General features: G+C 45.2%; 3 protein-coding genes across 6 annotated transcripts; all 3 read left to right on the forward strand.

Moving 5' to 3' along the window:
- Positions 1 to 3987: 3987 nt before the first annotated feature.
- On the forward strand, positions 3988 to 10523 carry LOC100842270. 2 transcript variants are annotated; one of them, XM_010229897.3, is made up of 6 exons: positions 3988 to 4689; positions 5517 to 5764; positions 8364 to 8589; positions 8672 to 8757; positions 9762 to 9853; positions 9962 to 10523. In XM_010229897.3, exons 1-6 carry the CDS (start codon positions 4264 to 4266, stop codon positions 10219 to 10221), a joined length of 1338 nt encoding a protein of 445 aa, XP_010228199.1. In that variant the 5' UTR covers positions 3988 to 4263; the 3' UTR covers positions 10222 to 10523. The 2 variants fall into 2 exon arrangements, with proteins under 2 accessions (XP_010228199.1, XP_003557341.1); XM_003557293.4 differs by having other exon boundaries at positions 5550 to 5764.
- Positions 10524 to 13284: 2761 nt separating this feature from the next.
- Positions 13285 to 15939, forward strand: LOC100842784 (protein transport protein SEC13 homolog B). 2 transcript variants are annotated; one of them, XM_014896280.2, is made up of 2 exons: positions 13285 to 13603; positions 14746 to 15939. In XM_014896280.2, the coding sequence occupies exon 2, from the start codon at positions 14793 to 14795 to the stop codon at positions 15696 to 15698; it is 906 nt and encodes a 301-aa protein (XP_014751766.1). In that variant the 5' UTR covers positions 13285 to 13603; positions 14746 to 14792; the 3' UTR covers positions 15699 to 15939. The 2 variants fall into 2 exon arrangements, with proteins under 2 accessions (XP_014751766.1, XP_014751770.1); XM_014896284.2 differs by having other exon boundaries at positions 13285 to 13481.
- Positions 15940 to 22335: 6396 nt separating this feature from the next.
- LOC100843088 (probable polygalacturonase) lies at positions 22336 to 25720 on the forward strand. 2 transcript variants are annotated; one of them, XM_010229899.3, is made up of 7 exons: positions 22336 to 22517; positions 22647 to 22782; positions 23207 to 23527; positions 23858 to 23978; positions 24067 to 24241; positions 24344 to 24414; positions 24815 to 25720. In XM_010229899.3, exons 2-7 carry the CDS (start codon positions 22765 to 22767, stop codon positions 25546 to 25548), a joined length of 1440 nt encoding a protein of 479 aa, XP_010228201.1. In that variant the 5' UTR covers positions 22336 to 22517; positions 22647 to 22764; the 3' UTR covers positions 25549 to 25720. The 2 variants fall into 2 exon arrangements, with proteins under 2 accessions (XP_010228201.1, XP_003557344.1); XM_003557296.4 differs by having other exon boundaries at positions 22336 to 22782.
- Positions 25721 to 26128: the final 408 nt, after the last annotated feature.

Below are 26128 nucleotides of genomic sequence, written 5' to 3' on the forward strand. Positions count from 1 at the left end.
GTCTCGTATAATCATATTGACAGCTCTCATCCAACAACCGCCTGAAGGTGAGGCACCAACGTCTATCCGCTATCTCAGCCACAGAACATCCAACATCATCAGATATGTCAAAGAGCCTAGGGAATTGGTCCTTCAGTGGAGAATGCCCACACCAGGATTTGCCCCAGAAGTCAGTTCTTCTCCCCTTCAGATACAATGCCCTGATATGGAGCAAATCTTTCCAACCAGGAGAATCAGATTGTTTTCCTTTGATATTATGAATACCCCCCCCCTTTTAAGATATTTCTTATCTATAATGGATTGCCAAATACCAGATTCAACCTCCAGTTTCCACCACCATTTGCAGAGTAGACTAATAGTAAAAAGCTCTAAGTTCTTCACTCCCAAACCACCTCTAACTTTTGGCTTGCAAATCAACTGCCACTTGACTAGATGGTATTTCCTTTTGAGACTACCCCCTTGCCACAGAAACTTCCTCTTGATCTTATCAAGCTTCCCTAGATTGGTTTTAGGTACTCTGTACATAGAAAGATGGTACACTGGTGTTGTAGACAGGCAAGCAGAGTAACTCTCCCCCCAATTGAAAGTGCCCCCCCCCTTTCCAGCCAGCCAACTTTTTCTCCATTTTTTATTCCAAAATAGACCAGTTATGTACAATGATTTTATCTACACTAACGGGCACCCCAAGGTATGTTATAGTCCATGTCCCTGCCTGGCAATTGAACATGTCAGCATAGCATTTTGCTTTATCATTATCCTGAATAATCATCATTATTTCACTTTTTTGGAAATTGATTTTCAGACCTGACATCGGTTCAAAGTAGTAAAGAATCAATTTCAGATTTCTAGCATCTTCCGTATCATCCCTGATGAACAGAATGGTATCATCTGCATATTGTAGGATTGCAACCCCTTTATCAATCAAATGTGGTATCAAGCCAGTCAATCTTCCATTACATTGTGCAGACTGAATCATTTTTGCTAAGCATTCATCAGCTAAATTGAACAGAAAAGGGGATAGGGGATCCCCCTGTCTCACTCCTTTATGGATACCAAAGTATGGTCCTAGTTCACCATTAACTTTCACACTCAGAGTGCCATTAGAGACCACAAACTTAATCCATCCCAGCCACTTGTCACTAAATCCCTTCATCTGCACACACTACAATAGGAATTGCCAGTTCACTTTATCATAAGCTTTTTTGAAGTCAATTTTTAGGACAATCCCCTACTGTTTCTTAATCTTGGATTCTCTCAGGATTTCATTCAGAGCCAACACCCCATCCATAATATTCCTGCCTTTAATGAAGGCACTCTGACAGATGTGTATCGACTTATGCATATATGGACAAGCCTGATAGTCATGCTTTTCGAAAAGATTTTGAATAAAACTTGTAACACGCAGATAGGCATGTATTTCTGAATTGTATCATCATCCTCACCCTTTGGAATTAATGTGATGATACCAAAATTAATTCTACTCATGTCCACAATACCAGCATGAAAGTCATTAAACAGATTAACCGTGTCATCTTTAATGATATCCCAACAGGATTGATAAAACTCAATGGGAAACCCATCAGGGCCAGTAGTTTTACCTTTCTCCATGGAATCTATTACCATTTTAATCTCCTGGGCATCAAATGTTCTATCCAAGTCATGTCTATCCTCATCAGATAGTTTTTCCCTGGCATCCCACATCTCATTTCTAAGTTGACAGTTAAAACCATCAGCAGGGCCAAACAAGCTTTTATAAAAATCAGTAGCATGTCTAACCAAAGCAGGAGTCCCCTCAATCACATCATCCCCTCTGTGCAAATTATAAATGATATTTTTCCTCCTCCTCCCAGCAGCCACTCTATGAAACAATTCAGTATTATTATCTCCTTCCAGTAACCAATTGGAACAAGATCTTTTCTACCGGTATTCTTCCTCCCCTTCATACAATTCCATGAGTTGTGCATTAATATCCCACCTCCTTGCCAGCTGATCTACAGAGAGAGGTTGGATCTCCTCAAGAGCTTCCAAGTCTTGTAATTCCTCAAAAAGATCCTTTTTCCTTTTAATGTCATAGCCCCTCACATTGTGTCCCCAGCGTTTCAAGGATTTTTTGGATTTTTTCAACTTCTCTTGTATTATCCTCAAGCTATCTTGGGCAACAGTATTTCACCCCCAAATTTTAACAATTCTATCTCTAAATTCAGGAAGTTTACACCAACTAGTATTAAAACGAAAATCTTTCCTTTTGATGTCACTATGTTCCATGTATCAAGAAGTAGAGGATTATGGTCTGAGATTTCTCTCACCAGTTTCCTGACAGTCATTAAGGAGGAACAAGCTATTCCAAGAAGCACTAACAAGAATTCTATCCAATTTTTCAAGAGTAGGATTCTGCTAGTTATTGGACCAAGTATATTGTCCACCATACATAGAAATTTCTCTCAAAGCATGTGTATTAATAATGACATTAAACAACCTAATTCTTCTATCTCTCTTAAGACGTTTATTTTTGTCAAAGGCAAATCTAAGAATATTAAAGTCCCCTCCTACTAGAAGTGGTAGACTCTGGTCTCCACAAATATCACCAAGTTGGCCAAAAAAACCATCATGTCAGCCATTTGAGCAGCACCGTAAACAATCACAATGTGGTAGTGGTGTTTCAGCTTCTTATCCAAAACCCGCACTTTAACATGGTACCTCCCCTTAGAGAACTGAATAATGTCAAACCTAGAAAATCTGAAGCCTCCTAAAATCCCTCCAGATCTCCCCACATAAGTTCCCCATTTCCAACAAAATTGGTTCATAGGATCGATTCCTCTAAAAAAGGAATCAGAAAAAAACTCTTCATTGTCTCCTGTATCCCCAAAAAATCCAGGTCAAAATCTCCAATTAAACCTCTGAGATAAGCACTTATCCCTTTCTTCCCCACCCCACTGCAATTCCAAATCAAAACTTTCATAGATATTTGGATTTTTTCTTGCGGTTCCTAGTAGGAGGCAGCTCCTCACATTTGTGAGAAGCAGAGTCAGACGTCTTATTAGACATATCCAACTGGCTCCTACTCCTTGGTGCAACTTTAACAACAGATTTATTTTTCTTTTTGGTCTTCCTGGATATGACAGGAGTAAAATCTTCCTGCTCTATATGATCATTTTCCCAATCTAACAAAATGACCTGCCCATTAGCAATTGGTGCTCCTTCCTCCACTACTTCCTCTTTTTTGGCCCCCAAATTATGTCTAGCTACTTCAAGATCTTGTAATAAATGTATTTTCTCCAAATGCATGTCATCCATATCAATGCCAATTTCTAGAGCCCTATTAATCATGTCATCATCATTTAGAGCAACAAATGAATTAAAAACAGATAAGTTGGTACCTTCCAGATTTCTGGCAGCTTATAATGTGGGAGCTCTGGTGTAGACCCTGGTGTAGTTACCACCTTGCTCCCTCAGCCTCTCACTGATCCTGACCGGAGGCCTCTGAACATCTCTCCTGGTAGACTGATTGTGGTCCACAATATTCATCTGAACATCCACCTCCATTGCTTGTATATGATCACCTTCGATGTATGCCTCTTCAGAAACTCCCTGAGAAATGGGAATCTCAGGGTGTGAATCAAGCATCTCAACCTCCTCGGTAATCTCAGAGATGCTAAATCTCCCTGACCACCATGGGCCTCTTCACCAACAACAGCAGCAACTTCACTTTCTCATTTAAGAAATTTGAATTTTTTTAAAAGCTTCAAATCAAAACGTTAGTGTTATTTTCCATAAACGGAATACTTTCAACAGGAAGTGAAACCACGAGCTCGCCGCAGTACTGACGAAATATGCGGTAAACAGCATAATTTTTCGACAGTCCGATCTCCATAGCATGGATTTCATCTAATCCGTGTGATTGCAAACGGACGGTGCAGATGGAGAGCTCTGAAATGTTCGTGGGTAAGCCTATAATTTGTCTGGTACACGAGGCGAAGAGAGGAGGAGGACTGGAGGAGCGCGTAGTACAGACGCACCGAAACGGCAAACAGACGCGCACCCTCTCTCCCTCCCTCCCGTTCTCTCTCCCTTTCCTAATTCCTTCGCCCGCCTCCTCTCCCCTCGCCTCGACTCGCCCTCGCGTCGGCGCCTCCTCCACTTCCTCTCCCCCCTCCAGATCCCAGCGCCCCAAAAGTAGAACCCGCCAAAACCCTAGACCCCAGCTCGCCGCTCGCTCCCCCCCGCCGTCCAGGACCCTAGCACCGCACCCCCGCGGTCGCCGCCATGGCCGGCCCGTCCGGCGCCGCCGCCGCCGCGTCTTCCTCGTCCCGCGGATTCGAAAATAACCGCTTCTACAACCCGCCCCACGTCCGCCGGCAGCAGAAGCAGCAGAGCCAGGCCCAGGCCCAAGGACAGCTCCCGTCATCCCCGTCCCCATCGCCGTCGCCGACGGGGACTCCCAGGACGGCGAGGCAGAAGCCCGCGCCTCCTGCCCCGGCAGAGACTACCGCGGTTGCCCCGTCCAGGGAGGTGGACAAGCGGGTGGACGCCACTGTATCCCCGTCGGTCCCGTCCAAGCCATCCGCCACGGTGAAGTCCGCCAAGGCAGAGGTGGTGGGTGCAGCGCCGGCGGTGGCGGATGAGGCGGGGAATCTCGAGAGGTTCCTCAGTTCCACCACGCCTTCCGTGCCCGTGCAGTATCTTCCCAAGGTTAGGATTCTAAGAATCTGTTCCTTGGTAAAGTAGTTACGTGCTTGGCTTTGCTGTTACGGGTTGCAGTGTGAGCGTGTAAAAGTGGCGGCAGCTGTTAACGATGAGCAGATGTAGCAGAATAAGAGCATGCATTGTTGGATTTTAAGTCGTGGGTGGCGAAGATTAGTTTCATTTTGATTCGATGATGGTTATTATGACTAGGGAAGGTTTGTGAACCGTGATTATGGAAAAGTATACCTACCTTGTTTCAAGTTAAACTAGCAAAAATGTTCCAGCAAAGTCTGACATAATGTGCAATAAAAGATTAATTGCTGATACCTGGTAAGGTTACTCATTTGTAGAAGATATATGCTAAGGTCTTTGTCCTGCTAGTGCTAGTGAAATCCTCAATCAGTGCTTCTTTCAAATTATGTTGTTCTTGATAGTTTGTTTTATTTATCTTTCTTAGCTTTAGGCAATGGCTTGTGCTACAGGAAAGTGTTGACTAGGGATGATATTTTCGGGCGGATATGCTTTAAACTGCAGCGTAATTGAAATGCCAAAGTATCAAGATTTGTTTTATTTATTATATGTGCAATTTTTTTTCTAAATCTAAATTTGGACGAGTTCTGGGTTGCGATTCAGCCAACCTTAGTCTCGAGGGGTGGCGGATGGGTAAACACCTTGTTCTAAAAAAAGAAATCTGTGCTAGGCATTGTTCTGTTGTTTGGATCACTAATATGGTTTCAGGAAAGTTTGAGTTGGTATTGTAAGGAAAGAAGTGCTTCCTATGAGAATTATGAAAGAACATTATGCTTTGTGGTTCTTATTTTGTACTGTTTTAGTTTGGTTGTACTGACAGATTAGGTATTATCCAGATGAGCATGAGAGGGCGAAGGAGTGGTGATGCTACAAATTTACGTCCGTATTTCTGCCTTGGAGATCTCTGGGAGGCATTCAGTGAATGGAGTTTCTATGGGGCTGGTGTACCCCTTCTGTTAAATGGCAGTGAATCTGTGATACAATACTATGTGCCTTCACTTTCTGCAATACAGCTATATGCTGACCCATCTAGGCTTTCAACAAATATTAGGTAAGGATATGTTCCCATTGCGTTTTCACTTTGTTCTAATGATTACTCTCAGTTGTGCCTCTGTTTGTCTGTGTATCGTTGATTTTGTTGGATAAACAATATGAACATGATTTTTTGATGGTTGGCGAACCCTTCAAATTTATGGTTGAACTTCTGCATTGCTCTTCTGTAGTGCAGACACTGCCTCTGCTATGTGCTATATGCACTTTACTATTAGCTCTCAGATCTTGTTGACCGCCAAATTAAACACAGCCTGTTCAGAGTAATTTACATTTGAACCAAGTGTGTCATACACACAATTTGACTTGATTGCCCACATCATGTTTTTGTCAAGGAAATGTGAATGCTTTAACTACGCCTGGTTTTTATGTTAATGATCAACTGAATGTGACGTATGGGCAATGTGACAGACATACGGGCTTCTCTGATGCTGTACTGGAGTTTTCCATCAGATCATTTTGTATTACTACCTGCAAAAAAAAGTTCTTTTTGTATTATGGGGCTGTTTGGTTCATGCCAAAACTTGCCCTACCAAAAAATTGGCAACCCATGTTATTTTGGTGTTTGTTTGGTTGGTAGCCAAAAAATTGGTTGCCAAAAGAATCTTGCCAACTTCTTCACATCTTCACAAATCTTGCCAAATTTTTGGTCAACCATGGGTTGGCAAATCCTTAGCCAATTTTTTGGCTAGCCAATTGTTGGCAAAATTTGGCAAGGCACAAATAGTCAAGAACCAAACAGCCCCTACGTCTCCGATAATAGCTAGAACAATTGATTAGTTACTGCTCTGGAGCCATTTTATTTTAGTGATTAGAGATTATCATTGGAATTATGAAATGTAGTGTGGTAATAGTTTATCCATCTTGCAGTTATTAAAAATTTGTATATATCACAGCAGCACCTCATCATCTGGGAGACTAATAGATCATTATTTAGCTGTGGCCAGATTTTGTAAGAGAACTTAAGTAGCGGTATGGTTATACTTATTTGTAAATGAAAACAATGGTTCATTTTGTATAATCTTCTTGATCAATGTTATTAACTTTGGTTCGTGTTTTTTGATTAACCCTAATTAATGTGTCAGTGCCAATAAAGCTGCACTTAGTGTGTGCCTGCAAACATTGTCCAGTTAGGAAAAATAATAACTAGAGCAATTAATACTCGTTCTGTCCCATATTAGAGGTCTTTTTAGTTTTCTCAGGATTTCTCATCTAACATGTTTTAGATGCAGTTAAATAAAGCATGTATGCAATGCTTTCGGTTTCACTCGGGTGATTAAGTAAAGCAGAAAAATTGCTTGCTGGCTCCTATGCATGCATGCGCAGTGCTCGCTGGTTGGCTGGCCATGATGCACGCATTGTTATATCATTAATGAGCGAAGGGGATACCGATGAGGTCTCTTGATTTTTGTGCCACCGGAATTAATGTTTGTTTAGTCGACCCGCGCACCTGCAACACGTCCTTGGTATTCGAGAAAAATCTAAAATGACCTCTAATATGGGAAGGACAGAGGAGGGAGTATTTGGCAACGTTTTGTCTTATGGGCCGTTGTGCAGCCTGTGGTTCCTGTAAAAATTAATTGTTCCTTGGATTTGGTTAAACCAACAGTATAATTTGTGTGATGCCCCGTTGTATTGCAGAAGCCGGGGGGGGGGGGGGGGGGGCGGGGTGGATTCTCAAACAAGTGAACAAACCCCTCTTCTGCCCAAAACCTACCCATGCATTCCGCTGCTGCTGTTGCTAGTTATTATTGAGGTTCTGGGGTTAAAGCTTTGAGTTTTGCTTGCAGAATTATGCTTTGTGTGATCGTAGTTTTCGGCATTGCTGATAGATATCGGTTATTTTAGAACACAAGTGACCGATATTGAAATATTTTAGTTAGATATTGTTCCATAAAATTGTGTGATAGAAATGCTTGCACAGTTTCAACCGACTGTAGAAACTTGAAGATTCACACCCATCATATCCTATGTATTTTCATTGGTTGGCATGAAGATGTACTTGTTGACAATATGAATTGAGTAAATGAAACTTTAACGTTACTTGTTGTTGCATAACAGTCACTAGTGCCAAACCAATCTGCCATTCTATATCTGGGATTATCTGTACATTGTGAACATAGAGCGGAAATTGGGTAAATGAGCATATAACTGTGTAGGTTTAACCGTTCTGCTCAACTTCCATATTTGAAATGCAAAGACAACTTTGGCTAGATTGAGTAAGATATTTGTTGAGAAATGTACTCCCTCCGTCCCATATTAAGTGACTCAAATTTACCCAAATATGGATGTATCTATGCCTGAAAAGCGTCTAGATACATGTAATAGAAAGTCACTTAATATGGGACGGAGGGAGTAGTTCTTTTTACCTGTTTGTTCTTTTAGCTGTGTATACCTCGTCTAGAATTACAAGATTCTTGGTATGGTGTGCTGATTATAGCTGTAACGTATTGTTCCACATGATTGTGGACATAAAAGTAAATGAAAGATATCAAAATTGATAAAGAGAAAAATCATTGATTCCATTTTCTGTATATGTTTTCTTCAGTTGTGATTTTCATAGTTCATAACCTTTTACGTAATTTTCTTGCTTATGTAAGGCATCCATGGGAGCAAAGTGATGCCGAATCTATGGATACTGGCAGCGAAGATAGCTGTGGAACTGATGCCGACAGGTTAAGAGGTTCGCTTGTGGAAGCTCCATGTCCACTGGAGAATGGTGGATTTCAAAGGAATGATGGTGAAGTGCATTCACCATCCTCTCGTCCAATATTCGAGTACCTGGAGAGAGATCCACCATATGGTAGAGAACCTTTAACAGACAAGGCAAGTTTTTTTTCCATATGTCAGTAGGAATGGCTTCCACACATATCCTGCTCGTGTATGCTTATTCTGTACGTTATTTCAGGTATCGATTCTTGCAAGCAAGTTTCCAGATTTAAATACATTCAGAAGCTGTGATCTACTGCCAACCAGCTGGATGTCTGTTGCATGGTACTAACACTCCAGATTCTCTCATTTAGTTTATGATGCCTTGTTTTCAATGGTAGCATCTGCCGCCTTTTCATTGTCTTGGCAGCATTCTGTTGAGATTTCGCATTATAAATAATAATTTCAGACTATATAATTTTAGTCTGCAAATAATTAGTTCTGATCTGTATGACTGCACCATGTTTACCTTTATATTCCGCTCACCATCAATTGCCTCATCAGATGTTGATCAAGTTCTGTAGTATTTCATGTAGTTTTCTTGATGTTACGGCATGGACATTGTGATGATATCCTGATGTCGGACCATGCCGAAGGAGCAGCACCAGCAACTCAAGCTAGCCGGACTGTCATATATGTGTTTTATTCCAAGATCTAGATCACGCAATGCAGCAATATGCTACTATGTCTATGTGGGAAATGTAACACTGTGACATGTCAATCACATAGGTTACTGCACTTGGCAGCAGCAGGGCTTATCTTGGCATCCAATGAAATCTCCTAACTGTCACCCTGAGTTTAGGAGTTGCTATCCTCAGTTACTTAATTGCCTATCCTTTAGATTATATTTATTGTTGAGTCCATCTGTTTGAAGAGGAGACCGATATCTTAGAAATAAAGCAAAAGAATAAGCAGAAGTTCTCTAGCCTGCTCCCTTTCTGGTATAGGCCTTAGAACCTCTCTACTGTGGTAGGGAAGAGCCCATCTATCGGCTAGATGAGGGAATGCTTGGGCACATGCCAAGGAACCTTAGGTTTTGAGTTTGAACCTCTCCTCCCCACAATTGTTTAGCAGAAGTTGTGGCCCCATGTGTGGTCTGAGTGGAAGGGAAGGAATGAACCACTAACTCAAAACTTCATAATTAGTACAGGTATGGTGTATCAACTGATGCGAAGGGAGCCTCACATTGCTGAATCTCAGCTAAAACAACTGTGTAGAGGAGCAATACTTGCAACAACGTTTTGCAATGATTCTTCCTATCGATTTCATCCTCGGGCTTACAATTGCAGGTACCCCATATACAGAATCCCAACTGGACCAACACTCAAGGATCTCGATGCATGTTTCTTGACATTTCATTACTTGGCAACACCTTTCAAGGGTAACCACTCACGTTTTTTTTTTTTGCATCTGTTGGTTCCCTTCATTTATATAATTCCATGTGACTTACCTCATCAGTTATCTGAATAATTACTTGTTTTCCCTGCAGGTATTGATCCTAGCACACCTGTATGCCCCAGTTTTGGGGGCATCAACCACTGCGTGAATGCAGCTGGTAAACTAACACTGCCTGTCTTTGGACTGGCGCCTTATAAATTGCGGAGTTCAATTTGGTCATCAGACAGGCCTGAGCAGCAGCAGCTTGCCACCTCCATGATGCAGGCAGCTGATGACTGGCTTCGCAACCGGCAAGTTCATCATCCAGACTTCCGGTTCTTTCTTAATCACTACAACACAGTGTGGAGATGACAGGATGCTGATTCCCCTTTCGTTGTAAATGATCATTGGTTTCTTTCTGTTGATGCCTCATCCGGGCTACCTGTAACTTTATGCTGATGGTCGTGTAACGTAGCTTCAAATGCCCTGGAACCTGTTTGTCACTCATCTGTTTAACGCCAGGCAGCTAATTTGTAATGTCTTCAATAAACCTTTTGGTGTAGGCGAACTGTTCTTTGGGGAACGGTGTAGGTAAACTTTTGAAAGCAAAGAACATAGTGGGAGATCTGTAGTACAAGAAAATAATGATTATACAATTTTCATTTAGGTTACCATGTTTCTTGCGCTGTGCTTTTACACCCCTTGAATCGTTAATATTTCCCCGTTTTCGTGCCAGAGTGTAAAGAGCGATAATCGTCCTACTTATGGATAGAGATGAGGCGCCTTGGGACCTCGTTCTCGGCTCAGTCATCACGCTCCCTGCGCGAAATTTCTCGTCCATTTTGAAGCTTTCTCATATTTTCTTTTGCTCATCCGTCGTTCTCGTGCACGCATTCATTTTGCCCCATCTGCAAGACTGCAGAGTGGTTGATCGAGCCGGCTCGGCTGTTTCTGAAGCTCTGTTGACAACGCTTGACTCATGAGCCCGCCTCTTCTCCGATGTTGTGCTGCAGGAACTGATCGCAACGACGTGCTGGTGCGTTTAGTCGGAGAGACAAGCGGCGACGGACGTGCTGCCCTCGCTATCTAACAATTTCAGAGCCCTTAGAGCATCTAGACCCGCGCCCCCCATTTTGGCGTCCGGCGCGGCTGATTTTTAGGACGTTTGGAGGCGCCGACGCAAAAATAAATTTGGGGGCCCACCGTGACACAGCCGTGGCCCCAATATCAAATCCCCAAAATTAATTTGGCAAATTTGATTGGACACGGCGAATTTAAACTAAACACAGGCAAATTTAACTGAACATGGCGAGTTTATTACATAATTCGAAAATTTAAAAACCCTAGCCTAGTCTTCATCGAGGCAGGTGTCAAATTCCGTCGGTGTCGTCATCCTCGCTGTCGAGGACGATCACGCCAGGCTCCTTCTTTATGGACGGCTTCTTCTTTGCCGCCTTCGCCGCTTCGCGCTCGCTCCGGGCGAGCACCATGTCTACCATCATATTGAGGCCGAGGCGGTGCGGTGCACCTCCTCGGCCTCTTGTTGGCTGGTGCGCTGGCGGCGCCACCAGCTGCCTCGGGAATTCCTCGGGGTCGCCGTCACTCCGGTACTTGAGCGCCCGGTGCTCGTACTCCTCTTCCGGCGCCCACTCCGGCTCCGGCTTTGGCCGAACAAGGCAGAGGTGGCCGTGAGGCTGCAGGAGGACGATCCCGACTCTTCCTTGTTGCGTAGCGCCGAAGAGGAGGCGTTGCGGGAGGACGAGCCGGAGCCGGAGGAGTGGCCGGCCAGAGAGCGGTGCCGGCCGGACGGAGGCACCGCTGTTACTGGAATCTGCAGGCGGGGACGATCGTCCTTGGCGATGTGCTCCAGCAGCGCCACGAGCGTACGCCGAACCAAGAACCTGTGCCGCCCGTTGATGTTGTGGCGCGGCGGGCGCTGGCCCTCGCCCTCATATCGGGCCATGAGGGCGTCGCACTAGTCGGCGAACAGGCTGGCCGCCATGCGGTGCCGGTCTACCGGTTCCACTCCGGCATCTCCCCCTGCGGCGCCATCAGAAGTGCGCAACAGAGCCCACCTGCCGGTGGGTAGTCATGCTTGCACAGCGCATCGACCTTGGGGAGCGTGAGGGAACGGTGAGGCCAATTCTCGTCGCTGGTGGCCATTTTTGGTGGGTGAGAGAGAGAGAGAGAGAGAGTTGGGGGCGAGGAGAGATGGCGAGGAAGACGGGGGCGAGAGCGAATGGCGTCCACCAGCGGCGAGGCGCTACTTTTTATAGGAGGGGAATACAGACTGGCGGGAGGGGTGAACACGACGTTATTGCGTCGAGAATACGTTGGGACGCGGCCGCATTGCAACCGGCGGTCATTGACCCGGCGAACCGCCATTACTCGCCTCGGGAGCCGAGGAGATGTCGGTGGGAAACCGGTGAGAGGGTGATTAATGGACGCTTATAGGGCAAGCCCGCGGCAAGAATGCGAGCAACCGCCCCCCCCCCCCACCCCCCAGTCGCCTCCCATTTGGTTGGGTTCGGCCTGAGAGGGCCAGCTATTTTATTGGGCCGCGCCGGCTCAAATTTTCATTTTGGGGAGGCGGGCCGGGTGAGATTTTTGGCGCCACGGCCCCAAAACTTGTTTGGGGGCCTTTTAGGGGGGCTGCTGGAGATGCTCTTAGCAAGAAGACTGGTAGTCGCGGTTCTATGAAACTTAAAGAGGGTTATGTCAAACTCAACGTTGATGCGGGGTTCAATGAAGATGCAAGCACTGAAACTAGTGGCGCGGGCCTGTGCTGCCACCATGTCACCTTCCTTCTTGGTTGCCGTTTTGGACTCTAGAACATGGCTGATGCCTCTTCTCCAGAACATGGATTGGGGTCAAGTAGGTTGTTCCAGAATTTGTGAATAGCGACTGCCGACTGCCTCGAGGTGATTGATATAGACAGGTAGTGAGGAGGTCATCCCGAGCCGTGAAAGTAGGACACTAAGGAATAGAATGTCTTGTGTCTTGTAGAATAGCCGTTGTATGCTAAGGAATTTGGAAAGAGTCCTAATTGGTTATCACTTTGGGGTGCCTTCCAGAAGCGCAATGTCAAAGGAAAGTTTAAGCTGACGGCGACAAGCTTTCATTGGTTGTCGTAGAGGTGTTCCACGATCGTTTTGGATGGAGACTGATTACTGAGGGGCTGTTTGGTTCTTGACCAAATTTGCAGTACCAAAGTATTGACAACTTATATTATTTTAGAATTTGTTTGGTTGGTATCCAAAATTTGGTTGTCAAAAAAATCTTAACAAGATCTTCACATGACCCTTCACAAATCTGGCCAAACTTTTTGGTAATCATGGGTTCGATACGCAAAAATTGGTAGGCCGGCGAACTACGCGTCATGTCTGCTCCGCTTCCTCCTGCATGTCCCTTCTTCATTATTTTCTTCCAGAAAAGGTAGGGGTTAAACATCAAACCCCGCCTAGTCTGACATGATGAACAACTAGACCTCTCGTGGGATTTTCTTCTTCCCCCTCGCTCCGTGGCTCGTCTTCCTCCTCGCGCGAGCGACGCCACCCCTCCCTCCCCGTCCCGGTGCCGAGCGCCCCAGGCCCCTAGCTCGTCTTCCTCCTCGCGCGAGCGCCTCCACCGAGGTTGATCTCCCTTTCCATTGTCTCTCCCCCGACCGTTTCTCCTTCCATTGCCCCACGAACGGATTCCGCCCTCTAGCTCCCCGTTTCATCTTCCCCAATTCATAACTGAGGCAAAATTCAAGGTAGGGCGGTACTGGGTCCTCCGCCCGTGGCTGGTACCATGGTTCGGTTATTCCGTTTTGCTTGCGGCTCAGAGGATCAGATCTTGTAAAGGTCCAAGATCTCAGTGGACTCCGCCCCTGGCTGATTGAGTTCTAGATCTTCCGTAGTGTTGAACACCCTGGATGATTTGATGTTCCGGAATTAGATTCATTTTTTATTTTTTATTGTTTCTGGTTACAAGTAGGAAAAATATGAGGGGGCTGGGCGGATCTTTGGTCCAGCTCGCCTATAAGAAAACTGGTGTCGATTATTGATTATGATAGTTCTTTTCACCTAGTTGAAGCTCGCTTTTAGGCAGTTTGGGATGGAAAATAATCGAAATTTGATTGGTTCTGTGAATAAGTAGAGCTCACGTGTTTGTTCTTCTGATGCTGTTTCACTCTGTAAATTGCTGGTCAGTGTTCCGTCCAGCAGAATCCATGTTGAAGATGCGGTAGGATTTGATGCCTTTTTTCAAATGAACGGATAATATTTTGAAATATGATGACAATTTTGACCTATTTCCTGTAGTTGAGTTGGGGAAGGGTAGAACTTTCTGTTAGTTCAGCTAATCCATTGATGTGTTCATTATTCTGCCATTTGGTATTGCACTAGCTCATCACATCATACACGCCTAGCTTATGGTTGATTTGCTTGAATCTGATTCCGCCAATACTTGTTAACCTGTTTGTATTACCTTTTTTTTTTGGCGAAGAAGCTGTTTGTATTACAAAGAGCTTGGTTTTGGTGTTTCTAGAAAAATAATTTGTTTCCGGTGCAATTTATTTGTGTTCTGCCTCCCTTGGATCTTACATTTTGGAGCATCTTCCTTATAGAACACGTATCATTCTCTGCTAAATGCGCTTTGGTTCACTCCATTTCCGATGACTGGTTCTTCTGCATTCTCTTTCGCTCTCTTTCTCTTCTTGATGAACTTTGTAACGTGAGAAACTGTGGATATAAATTGCATTAGCCTCTGGTGTAAGTTGAACATTGACTTGTAAAATAAAAGAAGGGAGTAGTAATTCTTTTTCTAGGTCTGTCAGGATTCAATATTCTCGTCTCAATTTGCTCTGTGAAGCTTATGCTTGTGAATTGTGATGGTACTTTACTGCAAATGCAGGATTTCAAGGAGGATATAGAAGCTGTGGCACAATTTCACGTGGAAGCATGTTGTCAAAGAAAATAGAGTTGGACCACAAGGACATGATCCATGATTCTGCCATCGACTACTACGGAAAGCGCCTTGCCACTGCCTCCTCAGACTACACAGTGAAGGTCGTGAGTATTGGGGGTGCATCAGCCCCATCCAAGCTCCTCGCAACGCTAAGTGGCCACTATGGCCCCGTGTGGCGTGTTGCATGGGCCCATCCTAAGTATGGAGCCATCCTCGCATCATGCAGCTATGATGGACGTGTAATTATCTGGAAGGAGGGTACTGGGGGTCATTGGTCTCAAGCACATGTATTTGCAGACCACAAGTCCTCTGTCAATTCCATTGCTTGGGCACCATACGAGGTAGGACTTTGCCTTGCCTGTGCTTGTTCCGATGGTAACATATATATCATGACTATACGAGCTGATGGGGGATGGGACACTGCAACCATTGAGCGTGCACACCCTGTTGGTGCAACAGCGATCTCATGGGCTCCAGCAACAGCACTTGGTTTACTGGCTAGTTCAGGGGAGGTTGTTTGTAAGCTTGTCTCTGGTGGTTTTGACTCTGTCGTCAAAGTTTGGGAATTTACCAATGGTAGCTGGAATCTGGACAGCGCTCTTCCTTCAGACATGCACACAGATTGTGTGAGGGATGTTGCATGGCCACCAGTTTTAGGCTTGGCTAAGTCGACCATTGCCAGTGCTTGCCAAGACGGGAAGGTTGTCATTTGGACCAGAGTCAAAGACGGTGATAAGTGGCAGGGAATGGTCATGCACGACTTTAAAACCCCTGTGTGGAGGGTCTCCTGGTCCTTGACTGGAAACATATTGTCTGTAGCTGCCGGTGAGAGCAACATAACACTCTGGAAGGAAGCATCAGGCGGGCAATGGGAAGAGGTGCTGAAGGTTGAGCCGTAGGAATTTTGTGACAGTTTCATGTTTTTGTGCATATGCATGAATCAGAAAGTGTTTGTGCTAGCGTTTGCACCAGTGCTCAATAAACATTCGTTACCGATTTTAATACTCCACATCAGCAATTCCGCTTTGGACGGGGTGTGATTTTAGAATTCTACACTTTGTGACTGGTACAAGTATTTGGTTCTGCATGTGTTTAACTTGTTTCTTGGTCATGGTTAAACACAACGGCTGTTACAACTTACAGGTATTAACATGTATTACAATGTACTCTCTCCGTTCCATAATTCTTGTCTCAAATTTGTCCAAAAATGAATGTATCTATTTCTAAAAAATGTATAGATACATGTAAGATTTCGACAAGAATTATGGAATAGAGGGAGTAGCATCCTTTATATTCTGTATGTTGTCATTACATGTCATATAGCTTTTGAAAGCAAACTAAAGGTGTCTTCAGACGTAACCGCGACCGGGCATCTTCCTGCTCCGGCCGCGGTAGTGGCAGGCCTTGCTCTAAAGGGAGCTGGGGGCTTGAAGGTGCACGGGGTTGGACGTTGGAGCAGAGGGTTGCGAGCTCGTGCTGGGGAGTTGTTTTGGGGACCGACGACATGAAAAGGGCCATAGACTTTTTTGGCCACAAGTAAATGTATGGATAAACTTATTGTCGTCTTATGTCTAGGATGAAGGAAGTAAGCGACACCTTGAGCAACAAGTGACTTCGTCCAATACTTGTCAAAGTTTGTATTCATAGAGTTTGCCATTTTATTGTCAATCTCATCTTCATTACAACACCACTCATTAATGAACACCTTAACTTTAGAAAGCTTTGATAAAATAAGTTCAGTGTTCGATATAAAGTACTTGACAACAACTCAGTAACAGCGATGAACATTTTCAAGCATATAGAAAGTGTTTAAACCATTTTCCAATCAGCATCTAATGGTTGTACCTTGTGTAATCTTTTCGTCAAGACCACAAAGCGTATCAAAAGGTTATCTATAATAAAGGCATCAATTCAGCAAGAGGTAGGTTCAATTCCACTTCATCTAAACATCCACTGAGATAGATACCTCAATTTGTATCCAACCCGCACTCAGATGCACATTTGATGGAAATCCTCCCGCCGTGGGGGAGAGCACTTGAGAACCATTAGAAATGTTAGTTGCAAACCATCTATAGCAACCAGGTTTAGTATGTGACAGGCACATCTAACATGAAAGGACAAGCCATCACAGGCTAAGAGGAACTTCTTTTTATTTCAGCAACGACAGCATTAACGGTTACTTCATTTGTAGCTGTATTACCCAAAGTCAGGGAAATCATTTTCTTGCCGATAAATCCAGGGTTGTATCGAGGAATTTGAGGCCCTGATTCGAAATGTAAAAGGGAACCTAAAATTGAAAATTGTTGCACAATCGAAGTATACTTTTATTAATTATATTAAGCCATGTGGCCGAACGAGTCCAAACATGATGGACACATACACGAGTTGCAACGGTTTTAGAACCAGCAATTTTCCCAAAGTGAGCTTCTGCCCGACCTAAACTTATGTTGTGTCTTCACATGGTTCCTAATATCGGTGTTATGATCTTGTTGCGTGTCGTCGCACGGGGCTCCGACACCGGGGGCGTGCTAGCACACCCCCTTTTAGATTCGGCGGGGGCGTCGGGGATCGCTCCGGCGATTGCCGGCGTGGCCGATGGCGTACGAAACCTGCAAAGAGATGCACCCAGAATGCATGCAAGCTAGGAACATATGCACGCACGTTTTACCAGGGTTCGGACCACCCGGAGGTGTAAAACCCTACGTCCTGCTTGTCTGAACTCGTATTATCACAAAACCAAGTGTTTACAGGTTGCCGGGTGAGTTCCCGGGTACTCTCTTCCTCTGGCTAAGTGTTCCTTACTATTCTCTGCTAATGCTAGAGGCTAACTGTGAGCTGATCGAACCGAACAGAACCCAACCGAACGTCCAACCCTTTGACCGTTAGCGGGGGTCCTCCTTTTATAGCCAAAGGGATACCACAGGTGCCACGGTGCATGGTTTACAAGTGGCGAACAAGGAGCTTGGGCGACTCCTCCTCGGTGCGCTGGCATGCATGCATGAGCGCCAACCCCGCTGCTAGGGGTCTAGAGCCTAAGAGAATAGGACTAGACAACCACTGTTTGCCCGACAAGACGGATAACGCCCCTCCTGTCGGCTTATTAAATGCGTCGTGCGGCTCACTCCTCGCCCTGGTGAGACTGCACACTGTGCGCCCAGCGCGCATCCACGTGGCGCCGTTGCTCTGCTTGCTCGGCCCCGCCCACACGATGGGAGCCTGCGCCCGGGAACCCCTCCTCCCGGCAAGTGACTTCCCGGGAGGCGCCCAGGTGGGACTGCGCCCGGGAACCCCTCCTCCCGGCAAGTGACTTCACGGGAGGCGCCCAGGTGGGACTGCGCCCGGGAACCCCTCCTCCCGGCAAGTGACTTCTCGGGAGGCGCCCAGGAGGGAATATTTTCTGAAGTCCCGCTAGCCCTTCAAGGCTGGTAGCTTGCCGGGCTGCTTGTAGTTGCTATCCGGGATGAGATCCTCCCGGGAACTCGGCGACGAGGCCCACGCGTCGTGCAACGGTGGTACCCCGGGTGCCACTGGTGTGACATTGCGGTTTGCTGCGGTTCTGCAATTGCTACTCCTTGTGGACACTTGACCACCTATATATGCGCGGCATAGCGGTTGCATCCTAGTCTCCGAGTAGGACTCCATGACGCGTTAGGCTGGTCTCCAGGTCATGTATCCTTTACAAATCATCCATAAGGTTTTCTTATCGAGGAACTTCATCACGTTACCATTCCTTTATTTCTTAAACTTGGAGCTCAAGCGAAGGCGAAAGGGCATTATCCTACTCCCTCGGGCAGACCAATTACAGTCTTCCTGAGTTTGCTAACAACTAGCTTATTCGCAACCCTCTTGGTTACTATTGTGCTCATGCTTGAGTGTAATTTTACATGCAGAATTTGCGGATAGTGATCGTCAAGGGATGAAATATCGCTACCTCATAATACTTGATTTGTACTATATGGGGATCAAGAGTAAGAGCATCTCTACCGGCTCTCGCATATTCTGAACCCGAAAAACGCGTTTCGATGAGCTGAATCTGTGTTTTGGGGTGCGAAAAAGACCCGGCCAGAACATATCCCTCAAACCAGACCGAAAAACGAGTTCCGTGAGGTTTGCGGGATCTGTTCTACCCGGGCTTGCAAAACCGAAAATACGCCCACCAAAAATAGAAATCGACACTTCGTCAGTTCACAGTTTGACAGTTCACAAAATACTTGCACATCACATGAAAGTTCAAATTAAGACAATCAAACGTTGTTGCCTTCAGATGGAGCAAAGGTAGCATCGCTAGCGGCGGCGGTCTCAGTAGCGGCGGCAGCGGCGGTAATGGCAGCTTGAGCAGAGGTGGAGGCTGCAACTTCGGCAGCAGCGGCCGCGACAGCTTGAGCTTGGCGGCGACGCAACATGATGTCCTCCATCTTCATCTGCCACCAGTGTCGGCCGAGTTCATCAAGGCCGCTAGGATCCATTGTCATGACTCTTTTCTCCTCCTCCTCCAAATCCTTTGCCGCTTTGGCCTCCTCAATTGCAGTCCGCGGTGCATCAATCTTTCCCCTCTCTTCCTCAATTGCAGTCCTCCAGGCATCGATCTTCATTCTCTCTTGCTCCACTTCTTTCACCGCTTGCCACTTTTCCAATTTGTGCGCATGCTTCTTGCCGGCCAATGCGAGTTTCACCTCCAATTTCTTAGCCGCGGTAACCTCTTTTGATTTCATCAGTTCATCAAATTTGGCCGTCAAACTTGAGGTCTTTCCTTGCTTATTCAACCTCTCCTTCTCTTTCTTCCTTCCATCCAGCCTGCGCAGGTTCCTTCCACCCTGCGGTGCATCACTAAACATCATCCAACTCAACGAAGGCCCCATTCTTCGAAGGTGTTTCTTCATCCCTCAATCTCGACTTCTTGCTATGCTCTAAAACCTTCCAGCAATGGTACAGTACGAATGGCCTCCCCTTTGATGCCGGCATCTCCTTGTACCTCGCCATTGCAATCTCGTCCTTAAAATGGACATAACAGTCAAAATTGTCCAATGGGAAGAATCAAACAAACATGTATTGACTCAATTTCACTCACATAGTCATCAATCGTGCACCCACTTGGCGGCACATTGCGCACTTGCTCCAAACAACCACTCCACCGGCTGCAACAAGTCTTCATCGTCTCAAATCTTCCTTAGAGTGACCTCAATGTACGCGCCGAAGGAACCTTCATCATACGATGATATTTGTCCTCGATCGTTTGCCAATACTTCTTGCCGGTTTGATCATTTTCGGCTGCGGCATCGAGCGATACACTCTCCCATGCTCTCACCAATGTCACGTCTTTGACTTCGGAGTAATTGCTCTCCCGCCGAGCGCATTTAGGTTGGGATCCGTTGAAACCCCCCTCCTCTATCTCCTCAAGATCATTCTCCTCTCCTCCCCCGGCTCCCTCGGCACCCAATCCAGTGTCGTCATAGTCCTCCAAAGGCGCCGAATCGATGCTCACCGTATTCTCATGCAACAAATCGACATACGAAGAATCGAAATCGAAGCTACGAATGGAACGAGGATCGTTTTAGTGAGCAAGGAAACACCAATCGGCTACCGAAATCCACAAGGATGAAAAGGGTTTGCCTTGTAGGCGTTGGAGTATACACCGAAGGGGCGTACGATTGTTGTGTCGGCAGGGCTGCCACCTGAAAGATCAGTATGGTCGACTAGAGGGGGGGCGGGGTGAATAGGAGACTAACACTTTTACTTTTTATTTTCACTTTTAAGGATACAAGCATCAATACAATACAAGGGTTCACTAAAACGTCTAAATGATGAACACCCCTAGTATGATGCGATAGCCGAAGCACTAGCCGAAGTACAAGATAAACAATTAAGCTTTGCGAGTAAGTAAAGGGGTAAGAATGATACCACACGGGGAGACGAAGATTTCACCGGAGTTCCACCTATTGGGGTCAGTGTACGTCTCCGTTTGGAGGAGTGCTCTACCACAAAAGTAGAGGCGCCACAAAGGCTCACTCTATTCTCCAACTCACCACACCACAAAGGTGGGATGAGCTCTCACAACACCACGAAGGTGAGGTGAGTTCCACTAGTGGCTTCTTTGAGGACGAATGCCGAACCCTTACAAACAAGGAGAAGGGCACAACTCCACAACTTAATTGGAGGCTCCTTCCCGAATCCTCAGGCACCTCCTCACAAGATTGGAGGCCTTGAAGAGACACCTTCCGGCTAGGGATCCCAAAATCCCAAGAGTAACAAAATCCACAAAGGAAACAAGGAGAATCAACTTTTTGCTTTGGTGAAACCCTAGATCTAGATGTCCTCCTCCAATCCTCAAAGAATCAACAAGGGGAGAGTTCTATGGAGGGAGATATAGCACTTTGAAACTTTAGAAATGGTGTGGAGAGAGTTGGGCTTCGGAAAGATTCATCCCGAGGTAGGGGATGACTATTTATGGGGGTCTCGAAATCTAACCGTTATTCACTAAGTCTGCTAGGAGAGGAAGTTTCGGTCATGCCCCGGAAGTTCCAGTACCCTGGAACTTCCGCCCTTGTTCCGGTCCAATCTCCGCCAAACATAAATGAATTCTAGTAGCATCACGGAGGTAGGCCGGAAGTTCCGGGCTTGGAACAGTCCTGGCAACACAGTTAGACTTTGGGTGGCTCTCTCTCGCACGGGTAGGCTTTATGTGGGTGCAAATATGGTAGTTTGTGTATGTGAAGTTGATTCACCCATTACCTTCCCATGTGGACTCCCTCTTAATAGTACGGAGTTCCTACGACTCAATATAAATAAAAAGCCGCTAAACACCGCTACGCTTCATTCTTTTTTGAGGGCAACAAACCGTCTTGTGCCATATGATCTCAAATCTGAAACACTCGAGCACACGGTTAGTCCACGAGTCATGTTGTCATTAACACCAAAACACTTAGGAATCGAAATGCAGATGGGGGAGGAGGGGCGGGTCCTCTTCCCGCCGCTGCCTTCTTCCGTTTCTGTGTTTTCGCCGCCTGTGCGACCGCCGGCGTCGCCTCCGCCGCCACTGCAGGGAAGTTAGACGACCCGGCCGGGACAACCCCCAGGATGACCACTTGGCCCTTCCGCTTCCGTTTGGCCGTAGTCAACTCCAAATTCGGCAAGGCGGCGTGGAAGGCGCCGGCAGGAGAAGGGCGATGAGGAAGAGAAAATTGGGTATGGGGTGCGACCGGCTACCGGTGCAATCGGTGGGGGACCGCACATGAGACCCCATCGTTAGATTTGGCGACGGCGCGAGGACCGGCAGCGCGACGGGAAGTAGATCGATGGCGGCGCAGGGGAAGAAGTGGGCGCGAGCTGAAATTTCCCTCCCGCCAAGGCAGCCTGTGCGTTTCGGTATTGTCCGCCAATCCGATCTCCATACCGCCTATACGGGGTTTTTTGGCTCACTGATTCGGAGATCGTAAAAGTTTTTTTAATCAGGGAGTTTGATCGGGTCGTTTTTTCGTCTCCGATCCCGCAAGCTGGCCGTTTTTATTCGGATAAGAGGTTCAGTGATAGTAGCACGTGTACTCTGACTGAGTTGACCAAAAACCAAACATTCTCCTCCTATCACAGCTGGGGAGGAAAAAACAACCCCCCTTATACAACTCGGCTGGCTCTAATTCTGATCCTGCTGCCCTTGTGCCACTGAGCATCTTCCCTTTTGAGTAAGGCGGCTCGGGGTGATTCTTCTTGCTATAAATCAACTGGTCTGTTCAGTATTCTTTCTACACCTATTATTGGTTCCTTCGTCTTTGCTCCGTGCTACAGTATTTCTATTTCCTCATTGAGTACGGTGGTCTTGTGGTGGTTGGTACTCCGGGTCGCGGTTCCTGCAGGCCGAACTCGGGGTCTCTGATTGCGGCGCCAGGGCTCAGTTGTTCTGATGAAATGTTGATAATCGGCAGCAAGAGAGGAAGATACACCGTGAGACCGGTCTAATTCAGCGAAAGGAAGATGAGTAGATCTGCATCTGTAAGTGCCCAATTTTGGTCTGAACTTATGCTGCTTTTATGTATCCCCTCTTTCGGAAAGCATGCCATCTGAAAGTTTGAAGCATCCACTTATGCCTTACTGGAGTTCCAGAAAATGAGCTCACTTTGCTAGAGCTTAGCATTGGCACGGTTCTGACCTAAATGTTTTCTGTATAGACCTTTTTGAGTTCTGGCAACCGATGGTGGAAACATCCCTCAAAAATAGACGACATGAAGTTAAAAACCACTTTTAGCACAAACAAGAACTAAAAAGGAATAAACTAGATTGCCTGTATATGCTTGTTTACTTTGTAAACCTTCGCTATTCAGATCCATTTCTCTATGCTGTTTACAATATTTTTAATTATGCTAAACTGTTTGATATACGATGATTATAGACACTGATCTGTTGGAATTTGATATAGATATTTCAAGCCCTTTTGGTTTTTACAACCGTTGCTGCTGAGATCCAATGGAGCAGTGTATCTGGCATGTACTGCAAGGATTTGACAGCAAGTGTTTATCGGCCCCACAGTGTCTCAATAACGGAGTTTGGTGCTGTTGGAGATGGTATGACTCGTAATACAAAAGCATTTCAGAATGCAATCTTCTACCTCAGCTCATTTGCAAACAAGGGTGGGGCGCAACTTTTTGTTCCTGCTGGAAGGTGGCTCACTGGGAGTTTTAGTCTTGTCAGTCATCTCACCGTGTCACTGGACAAGGATGCAGTAATACTTGGATCTCCAGTAAGACTCAACAAATGGTTTTGCAGATAACAATTTAGCTCCCTTTTGCAATGTAATTTCAGTCTTACCTTGTCTCTGCACATGAAATCTTCAATTGTGTTCACAGACTGAAACAAAAATGATGAAATAACATGTACATATTTTTTTCCATAAAATTGTTGGCTAAAGAACATTCATGGAGTAGTTAACAATAACTTATTTAAAAAAAAAGTTAACAATAACTGGATCTCATATTTCAATATGGAACAACTAAAGTATGTGCTGAAACAAACAGTGCAAGGATTGCTACACTGCTACTGTTATGGTATTTTCAACAAAGTATGTTTGCAGGATTCATCTGATTGGCCAGTTATTGATCCTCTTCCATCCTATGGGCGTGGTAGAGAACTCCCTGGTAAAAGACACCAAAGTCTAATTTTTGGATCCAATCTAACTGATGTAATAATAACGGGTAAGTATTATAGTTGCATCATGCGCCTCCTCTGGACATCAATGACCCTCTGTATATGATCACGTATTGACCATATGTTTTGTTCTAGGTGCGAATGGCACCATTGATGGCCAAGGAGAAATTTGGTGGAACTGGTTTCACAACCACACATTGAATTATACTAGGCCACCTCTTGTTGAATTTATGTACTCCACCAGAGTTGTTGTTTCTAATTTAACCTTCACAAATTCACCATTTTGGAATATTCATCCTGTATACTGCAGGTTAGCTTTCTAAATTCTACTTGCTAATTCGGTATATTATCTATTAGCACGCAACCAGTTGCGATTACAAATTTATTATTAAGTGCCTATGCAAATAAACAGCCAAGTGCTTGTACAACATCTCACGATCCTAGCTCCCATCAGTTCACCGAACACGGACGGCATTGATCCAGGTATGCCCTTTTTCTGTCTGAAACATTGAGTGTATCATGACTCCCTGAACTAATTCGTTTTTCTGTCTGAAATATTGTGAAGGAAAAAACTGGAAGTAGTATAGTGTATGCTGATGCATTAGTATGTCTGTACTCAGATGCCAGATCTTCCATCACATCTGTGTTTTACGTTGCCTTTGATACAGTTCCCTGGATGTTTGAACCACCAGAAAATTAAAAACCACATTGATTAAATTAAAATGTTGTTTGCTTTTTAGAAGTCATGTCAACATTAGTGTCCTTCAACTATAATTTTTCCTTCTTTTTTTTGTTCTTATCCTTGACTGTCTATATTCTCATAGCAACCATTTGGTATGAACGCAATGTGGTTTTTAATTTTGGTCATACTCATCTCACCCAGATTCGTCTACAAATGTCTGCATCGAAGATTGCTACATCAGGAATGGCGATGACATTGTCGTCATTAAGAGTGGGTGGGATGAGTACGGCATTTCATTTGCTTATCCTAGCTCCAACATTAGCATCCAAAACATCACTGGGCAGACAAGGAGCAGCGCAGGGATAGCCCTTGGAAGCGAGATGTCAGGTGGCATATCAAACGTTCGAGCTGTAGGTATCCGCATCGTGAACTCGGTGCATGGGATCAGAATCAAAACCGCTCCAGGGCGGGGCGGGTATGTGAAGAATGTGTACATAGCTGATGTCAGCATGGACAATGTTTCAATAGCCATCAGGATCACCGCAAACTATGGTGAACATCCTGATGATAAATATGACAAGAATGCACTCCCCATCATAAGCAATATCACCATCAAGAACGTTATAGGTGCCAACATTGGGGTTGCAGGAATGTTGCAGGGAATCCAGGGGGACAGTTTCAGCAATATTTGCTTATCAAATGTTACCCTCAGTACCAAATCTATGGATCCATGGAATTGTTCGCTTGTTGAAGGATACTCAAACTCTGTGTCTCCAGAAATATGTGAGGAACTCAGAACCAACCCTGGGCCAGACCAAGTATGCTATGATGGTAACTATCTAGCATCAGCAGAAGTACCATCACAGGCGCCACAGAAGTCGAGTGCTAGTCGGCTGCTAAATCCTTTCCACAAATTGGCTTCTGTAAGAGCTTAATGTCCTCATAGATTTTTTTTTGTTGTGCAGTACATCCTGGAAATGTTTTTAACTTTTAAGCCTGCCTATTGTAATGAAGATAAAACTGTTGGTGTTCTGTAATTTTTTTATATTCCTGTATGTAACGGATTCTTACTTGAATGCAAAATCAGCGTGTTCATCCTATAAAAAAGGCAGCATTTTCGTTATTGCCAAGAAAATAAAAATACATACTTCCTCCGTCCAACAAAGGATGTCTCAACTTGGATTAAATTTAAATGCATCTATACACTAAGTCATGTCTAGATACATTCAAATTTTGACAAACTTGAGACATCTTTTCTTGGACGGAGGGAGTATCATTTTCTGCTCCAATTCAGAGGTTGGAAACTTATCTATTGACAGCAAAAGTATTGTTTGGCCAAATGTGGCTCTGAACTTACTACAACACAGACTAAGGGCAGATGGCAAAGTATACTCTTCCTTGTGATATTTTTTTCCAGAGTATACACAATAGCAAATTCAACTTCATTTTTTCCTTCTGAAGTTGATAAAAGTGCACAATAAGCATCCATCATGAAAAGAAAAGGAAAAAGAATAT

This window comes from Brachypodium distachyon, chromosome 1, assembly GCF_000005505.3.
Source record: "Brachypodium distachyon strain Bd21 chromosome 1, Brachypodium_distachyon_v3.0, whole genome shotgun sequence".
Lineage (NCBI taxonomy): Eukaryota > Viridiplantae > Streptophyta > Magnoliopsida > Poales > Poaceae > Brachypodium > Brachypodium distachyon.

Excerpts from the sequence above, each read along its gene's own strand:
- LOC100842270 (XM_010229897.3), top strand. The coding sequence starts at position 4,264 with ATGGCCGGCCCGTCCGGCGCCGCCGCCGCCGCGTCTTCCTCGTCCCGC. Across the intron at positions 8,590-8,671 it reads GAGAACCTTTAACAGACAAG|GTATCGATTCTTGCAAGCAA; the intron begins GCAAGTTTTTTT and ends ACGTTATTTCAG. Across the intron at positions 9,854-9,961 it reads CTTGGCAACACCTTTCAAGG|GTATTGATCCTAGCACACCT; the intron begins GTAACCACTCAC and ends TTTTCCCTGCAG.
- LOC100842784 (XM_014896280.2), top strand. The coding sequence starts at position 14,793 with ATGTTGTCAAAGAAAATAGAGTTGGACCACAAGGACATGATCCATGAT.
- LOC100843088 (XM_003557296.4), top strand. Across the intron at positions 24,242-24,343 it reads ATTCATCCTGTATACTGCAG|CCAAGTGCTTGTACAACATC; the intron begins GTTAGCTTTCTA and ends GCAAATAAACAG. Across the intron at positions 24,415-24,814 it reads CACGGACGGCATTGATCCAG|ATTCGTCTACAAATGTCTGC; the intron begins GTATGCCCTTTT and ends CATCTCACCCAG.